Below are 7,414 nucleotides of genomic sequence, written 5' to 3'. Positions count from 1 at the left end.
AATATTTGAGACACACTTGTCACTGTTGTTGCTTCTTTTCAGCCTCCATAGTCGCTATAATGCGGTCCCTTGCCAGTTGTTTTTGCTGACTGGAGATAATGACTATAATCAGGATTGTTCCTTCTATGCCAATGTGGCTTGTTCATGAAAATCACGCAAAACAGTTTTTCCCTGAACACAACAGAAATGAGCTATTCTTTATTTCAGTGCTCCTTATCCATCCCAAGACTCGTTCAAAGGGGTTAGAAAACCTGCAGACCTTCTTTCTGAGCTACACTACCAAGGCTTCCCCTATTCTCTCTTTGTCTTTTGCTTCTTTCGCTGTCTTTTTTGGTTCCTTCTGATCAGGTACCAGCATTCCTTGGAGGTTTCCCTCGGCACTGAATGTCCTTCTGGGAGGGCTATTTTAATCTCAAATAGCTGAATCCATTGCCTGTGGCCTTGTAGAGACAGGGAAGGGAGATGAAAGGAAGAACAGGAGCTGCTGTGGTAAACTTGGCCTCTGAAAAGCAAGACCCAAACCACAGACGTGCCTTGGACAGCCAGAGATCAAGGCCCTTTCAAATGGCAAAATCCTCTTTATAATTCCTCCTCCCCATGGCCCTGACAATGGCCTGCGGACAGGGTAACTCCCCCTTGTTTTCCTTCAACTTTACTCTGTGTAGAAGAGAGCTGATGTGCTCACCAGCCTTAGCAAGGTTCAGATCCTCACTGCTTGGAATGCAATTCCCTCTGGATATAGCACATTCTGCTGGATCCCACTCACAGCAGCAGAGAACAGGAGAGAAAGGGCTGGTATCTTCCACAGAAACCAAAATATCCATGATAAGCAAAAGCCTCTGGGATGTGTTTCCTACCGTCTTATCGCTTGCTCCTGACAACATGGCAGTTGTCCCGACTGCAGCCGATATTCCACTGGATTGAGAGGTCTGCATGGTATTGGTGGTAACGGCACTGAGCTGGTGAGGCACTCAGACACATGAGTTTGGACACATAAAATGGTGTTTCCATGAACACAATCCATTTCTGCTCAAGGCAAATAAGTCCGATGGTTTCCACTCTGTTCCAGAGCACCCTCCTCAGCAGCACCCTGCTCCCCACCAACACCCACACTCACCTTCAGTGTTGGGTGATGATCCGACTGTATTATTCCCAATATTCCTGGTCTCATTTCTCCATCCAACCTGTGCTCAACATTCCCTTCTGGTAGGAGATAATAATTAGACCTGTATTGTGAGGATGGAGGCATGGACCCAGAGACAGAGTGCAAGCTGGATCATTTATAGCAAAGATTACACGGTATTTATATGCTTCCAAGCAATTAGCCAAACACATCTGTGTTTGCCTTGCGGTTACATCAGCTGAAAGGTCTATCCGATTTTCTTACCGACATCCTCCCAGTTCCGACGTCCTTGTTCCTTGCCAGTTCCAACATCTTCCAAGTGCCAGTCAGGGACAGGTCACACTTAATTGCCTGCTGTGGTTCTTCCTTCCTATGGTCTCTGACAGTTTCGATACATTCCAACCCCCACACTGTATTTTCCCAAGGAATGCCTTTACTCTTTGCTTTATTCCCGAGCTCCTCGCAACATCAAGTGGTACATTTTGCTGTTGCTCATCCCAGCCATTTAGCCTTCTTCTGATACCTAGTCTATATGTAGTGATAATTATTTTCCTTCAATGGTTTCCTTTTTTCTTTCACTGATACCTTTATTTCTCTCCATGTTTTATGAGGCTCTTGTTTTCTTTGTTGGTCTCACCTCTTCATTCATTCTCATTTATGGGTTTTCTGACCATTCATTCTTCATTAAAATGCATTTTACCCAGTCACTGACCCCACTTATTCTCTACATACAATTATATTTTCATGCTGAAATACTGCCCCTGCAAACATTTGCACCACTTCAGAGTTGTTCCATTCCCCTTCTGTACATTCATAGCCAACTACATCCACACTTTTATCATCAGTATTAAGAAAGCTCCTTTAGGGTCCATGTGTTCTCACCACTGCATCACTTCAGTGTTCAAAGCAACGGCTGAATCCTTGTTAATGGTTGTAATTCTGTTAGATGTAAATCAGTATTTGTAGTAAACCAGTCCCTGTGGCTGCCAGGGAGAGTGGGAAAGATGGTTGGGTGTTTTGGGGGATCAGATTTACAATGGCCTTGAGCACTGCCAGGGATGGGGCAGCCACAGCTTCTCTGGGCACCCTGTGCCAGCGCCTCAGCACCCTCACAGGGAAGAGCTTCTTCACTATGACACAGAAGAATGCAGACAGGACACCCATATCCTATCCTTCTCCAAAGTTTGCTTCCATTAAAGGGGTATTTATAAGCATTAATACATTGGTTGTGTCTGAAACAAGACAAGGGGCAATGGGATGAACCTTTTGGCTGCTTCCTCCCTCCCACCCCTCTACCACCAGCACTAACCATAGAGATGAACTGTAACCGCTGCACGGGGCTTATTTGAAAACACCCCAGCCCTACCACGCGTTGTTTTCAGTGCTTGTTGTACAGAACCGCGGCTCTCAAAGGAAGCACAAGCTGGGTTTGAAATGTCAATGTGGTCTATGCCCCATCCCTGGCGGTGTTCAAGGCCAGGTTGGACGCAGGGGCTTGGAGCAAGCTGCTCAGGTGGAAGGTGTCCCTGGAGGAACTTTAAGGTCCCCTCCAAACCAAACCGTTCCATGATTCCAAAGGGCCCTGGGTCAGGTCCCACAAGGAGCCCTCCCGGGGACCCCCTTTCGGCTCTGATCCCACCCGGCCGGGCCACGGCTCTGCTCCCGTCTAACCCGGAAAGGCTTTTCCCCCCAAGTCACAGCGAGCACCGCCCCCTCCGCTCAATCCTGCAGCTGATTGGAAGAGGGGACGTCCGTCAGGGGCAAGCCCCGCCCCTTTACGGGCTTCCCGCTGCGCCTGCGTGAGAACCCGGATGTGGCTGCCATGGCAACGCGACGCGGGAGGTAAAGGAGGGTGAGGCCGCAATGGCCGCAGCCCTGAGGGGGGAGAGGGGAAGGGATGATTCGTTGTATTTGGACGTGGGGGAAGCTTTCCCACTCAAAGGGGAGGATGCGGCGGTGGGTGCTGTGGAAGGGAGGGAAGGTCCTGCCTGTGGTACACGGGGTGTCCCGCAGGGATGGGGCCGGTGGGTGAGGTGGGCCTGGAGCAGCCCTGAGAGTGGGGCTTTGGCAGGTCCTGACACCGGGTTGAGGTTCAGGGTGTGCTTTTTGTGGTGTCTTGTTTTGTTAAGGGAAATCTCAACAGTTTCCTTGGAAAGCTCCAGGGTTCTGGAATCTGAAAGTTAAGAGGGCTGGAGCAGCTCTGCTCTGGAGCCAGGCTGAGAGAGCTGGGCTAGGGCAGCCTGGAGAAGAGAAGGCTCCTGAAGGGGAGACCTTAGAGCAGCTCCAGTGCCTAAAGGGGCTGCAGGAAAGCTGGAGAGGGGCTTGGGACAAGGGCCTGTAGGGACAGGCCAAGGGGAATGGCTTGAACCTGCCCGAGGGGAGACTGAGCTGAGCTCTTAGGCAGAAGCTCTTCCCTGTGAGGGTGCTGAGGCACTGGCACAGTGTGCCCAGAGAAGCTGTGGCTGCCCCATCCCTGGCAGTGTTCAAGGCCAGGTTGGACACAGGGGCTTGGAGCAAGCTGCTCTAGTGGAAGGTGTCCCTGCCCGTGGCAGGGGATTGGAGCTGGATGAGCTTTAAGTTAAGTTCCCTTCAACCCAAACCATTCCCTGATGCTATGGTTTCACAGCTGATATGGTGTGGCTCACCTTGACCTGCTGTTGTAACGACTAGCTTTAAGTAGTTTTAATTTCCCCTCTTTCAAGTTTAAGAGGTATGACACCAGTGCTTTGTACAAGATGTAACCTGCTGCATGATTATGTGTTGCAGGGTCCATCTTCAGAGCTTGATGTGGAGTCCCACCACTCAGTAAAGACTTAGCCATGGTAATGCAGGTTTGATTCTTCTCAAGACTATTGATACTGCTTTTTAAGGAAATGGAAATTAACATCCAAAAGGTTCCTTCCCAGGGCTGCAGTGCATAAACTGACCTGCCCAGATTCACTTTTGTGTGCAAATATGCACTGAATGAGCAGCTTTTGTTGCTCTTGGTTACAGGCTGTAAAATGTAACACAAATCCCGTAAAACCTCAAATCCTAATGTTTGTATGGGAATGAAGGTGCTGCACACACATGGCTTTCCCAGTACATTTGAAGAGTGTTCAGATGTCACACTGGTCTATAGTTTAAAACTCATAAGAGATCAGGGTGAGAAGTCTTGTATGTATGACTACCATCTCTATACACTGAAAAGGAACCACACTCTGTTCAGCATCACACACCCTCTGGCTGCCTGATAAATCCTTAAGGAATACTGGGATTCCTTATGGAATTGGAATTCCTTAAAGAGCTGTAGCACCAATTTGGCTCTGGCACCTCTGAAGGTGCATGAACACCCGCAAGGTGTTATTTCTGACAGGCTGTGTGATGCTGTAGCTTGTTGGCTTCCTGTATTGCTTGAACCCCTGCTCTTAGGTTGTTGCTCCCATGTGTGAGCTGACTGCAGATTACAGCTTACAGATGCCACATCCCATGGGAGATGGCAAAGGGAAGACAAGGGAGTTGCTGGCAGTGCTGGAGACCATTTCAAGCCTGGAAGTTGGAGGTACCTGCTGCAGAGGGGCAGCAGGAGTAGTGAGGGTGCTGTAGGCAAAAGGCATTCCCTGCTCCTCACTGCAGACTTGGACAGTTTGTCCTTACTTGTAAGCACCTTCATTCTTTGGAAAGATGAGCTGCAACCAGATTGTGAGCAGGAGCAGCCCTGTGCTCACAGAATCCACCAGAGGCCCTGCTGGAAGCACATGAACAGGATTCAGGTGACTGGCTGGACCATCTGACATAAGCATCTACTCTATGAAGTGTGCACATTCCAGCACATGGAGTATTCAACACATTCTACCCAGTTGAGGTCTGCAAAAAAGGCTTGTCACCTTCGCCAGTGCATGTCTGGGTTCAGGTGGTTTGCAGGCTGGAGGGCTGCAGGTTTGGGGAACAATCTGACCTCTGCTGCAGCACACACTCTAGTTTCTTTCTTCATTTTCCCTCCTGTGGATAGTGCTTCTATGTGTTTTATATGGAAATCTTGACTTTGTTTCTTTATCTGTACATGTGTCTTCGCATTCTGTTCCTGGCTGACTCTGAAGGTTGTACCCTGACTGTTTTCATAGCACAGATGTTTGTCTCTTTTTGCACTCTCCTGAGCTGTAAGGGACTTGTTAAAACTGATGCCATGAAAAATGCCATGTATATGGCTTTCTCCTAGTTCATGCCCAGCTGGTAGTTACCTGTGGCCTTTCTGGCTGTGCCTGTGCTAATTCTTCCTAATGAAGTGCTTGGATCTGTTTAATTACAGTGTGCAAACAAGGCAAGTAACAACAGTAGCTGGGCAGATGCATTGAGTGACTTGGTGTGTATTGAAAGTGCTCTTGACATTGGACCAGAGATCAAATACTTCCAGTCACTTACAGTGTGTAAATACTCCTGTTCAGCCTTTTCTCTGGGCTCTGGCTCCATCCTCAACATTCCTGGGATGCTGCCCACCTCCTGGCTCCGTGTTGCCATTGCCATCGCCATCACAGCAGCAGTGGGAGATCCCTTTGGGTCCCTCACCCTGCTTTCTGTTGCTCAGTACCTGCAGCGGCATCTTCCACATGGACACACTCTGGGCTTGTTGTGAGGAGTGTCCAGTGTGGATGAGAGAACAATCCAGGGAGTGAATTGGGCTCTGGCAATTCCCTACTGGAAGCAAGAGGCTGGACTTTCAGGCACCAGCACTAATCACCTGGAGTTAACAGGAGCATTCTTTTGCCCTGCTTTAGGGCTTTGGTGAGTCTTGGCAACACCTTCCTACATAGAGTGGCGGAGTACTATTTGTGGTACTGCTAATGGCACAGAGCAACTGTATCACAGAGCCTTGGAAAGGCCACAGCTGTGGAAAGGAGACCTGCTTTTCTGGTTTATGATCCAGAGCCACAAGTAGACACGTAGTAATGGATGAATATAGGCTTAGTTTGCATCAGGATCGTATCTTAATGCATTAATTACAAAAGCTATTGGGAAGAATGGATGATTTTCATTGTGCAAAAGGCTTTTTTTAGCCAGAGAGAAGCACAAGGCAATACTTATTAGCTCTGTCTGATGCCTTTAAACATTATTACAGCCTATAGAGCAAATATGGATTTGGTGAAAATGTATTAATACTTGTGAGTCTGTGTATAAAATTGCACAAAATACAGGAGTCTGTGGTGACGGGCTCAGAGCTATTACTGTGAGTCAGGACTCCCATGCAATGGGAACAGTTGTTCCAGGATAGGTTGGGATCCTCTGTTGAGAAGTGAGACAATAAAGATGTGGATTAATGGAGTCTTTCTGTGCTCATTTTCTCTCTGCAGGCAGGTAAACGCAGCAAACCCAAGCGTGGCAAAGGTAAAGGCACCAGTAAGAAAAAGCAGAAGGTGGTGAAGGAAGTGGATATCCTCAGCCGAGATGCCATGCTCAACGCTTACTACGTCTGCCACAATGCTGCTGCCTGCCTGGAGTTACGGGGCTTTCCCTGGCCTGGCTCCCCCAAAAAGAAGAAGAAAACAAAGTAACTGGCTGGAAGGTGAAGGACTTGTAGAAAACCAGGCTCCCCTGGGAAGAAGAGACATTTTTGTGGATTAGACTCTAGTGATTAGCTCATATTTGGCCTGTTGTGTCCATACAAAGACACTCTTATTACAGCTCCAGCCTAGAGTGACAAATGGTGAGTGACGCTGTGCTGGTGAATTTTCATCTGTGGCACTTCACCCTCTGGTTCTGTGTGGAATAAAACTTGCTCTCTGTAGTCTGAAGGGTTTGTAGTGAGGTTTGCTTTACCCAAACTCATGTTGCTCTTTTATGGATGGGATACACTTCCTGACAGTGTTAGTGGAAAACTGAGCTCAGAAAGCGGATACCACAGACTGACAGTGTTAAGTATGATTTCTAGAACATCATTTTATGTTAGTCACCTGACACTCCATCTCTGGGTCAGCAAAGAGCCAGGAGATGCCATCTCTGTGGTTCACCTCATTCTGGCTACATTTGGTCAGATAAGCTGTACCTGAAGCTCTAGTAAATTACCACCAGCTCTCCTTTCGCTGTAGTTAAAATCTGGAGAGCTAGCTTAGACGTTGGCAATGATGCTGTTGCACACAGTCAGAGGTAATGATGAACTTCCACACCCTTAGATCAATGGGTCTTAGCCCAAAAGCCCTGGTTGGAGACCGCAAGCTTCGTGTTGCAGTTGGGAATTGTTACGATCCATTTGTTCCATGTGTTTAACACAGCCTTTGGTCAGTTGTGAATCAGCATGTCAAGTGAGGTTGTACATCC

At 48.2% G+C, this 7,414-nt stretch overlaps 1 protein-coding gene across 1 annotated transcript; it reads left to right on the top strand.

Annotated features, from left to right (window-relative positions):
- Positions 1–3,829: 3,829 nt before the first annotated feature.
- On the top strand, positions 3,830–7,002 carry SMKR1 (small lysine rich protein 1). Its single transcript, XM_061346845.1, has 2 exons — positions 3,830–3,945; positions 6,451–7,002. The coding sequence occupies exons 1-2, from the start codon at positions 3,943–3,945 to the stop codon at positions 6,649–6,651; spliced, it is 204 nt and encodes a 67-aa protein (XP_061202829.1). The 5' UTR covers positions 3,830–3,942; the 3' UTR covers positions 6,652–7,002.
- Positions 7,003–7,414: the final 412 nt, after the last annotated feature.

This window comes from Neopsephotus bourkii, unplaced genomic scaffold, assembly GCF_033783945.1.
Source record: "Neopsephotus bourkii isolate Nb327-2 ecotype Australia unplaced genomic scaffold, CSIRO-AGI_Nbou_v1 NB_281, whole genome shotgun sequence".
Lineage (NCBI taxonomy): Eukaryota > Metazoa > Chordata > Aves > Psittaciformes > Psittacidae > Neopsephotus > Neopsephotus bourkii.
This window is presented reverse-complemented; position numbering and strand designations above follow the sequence as displayed.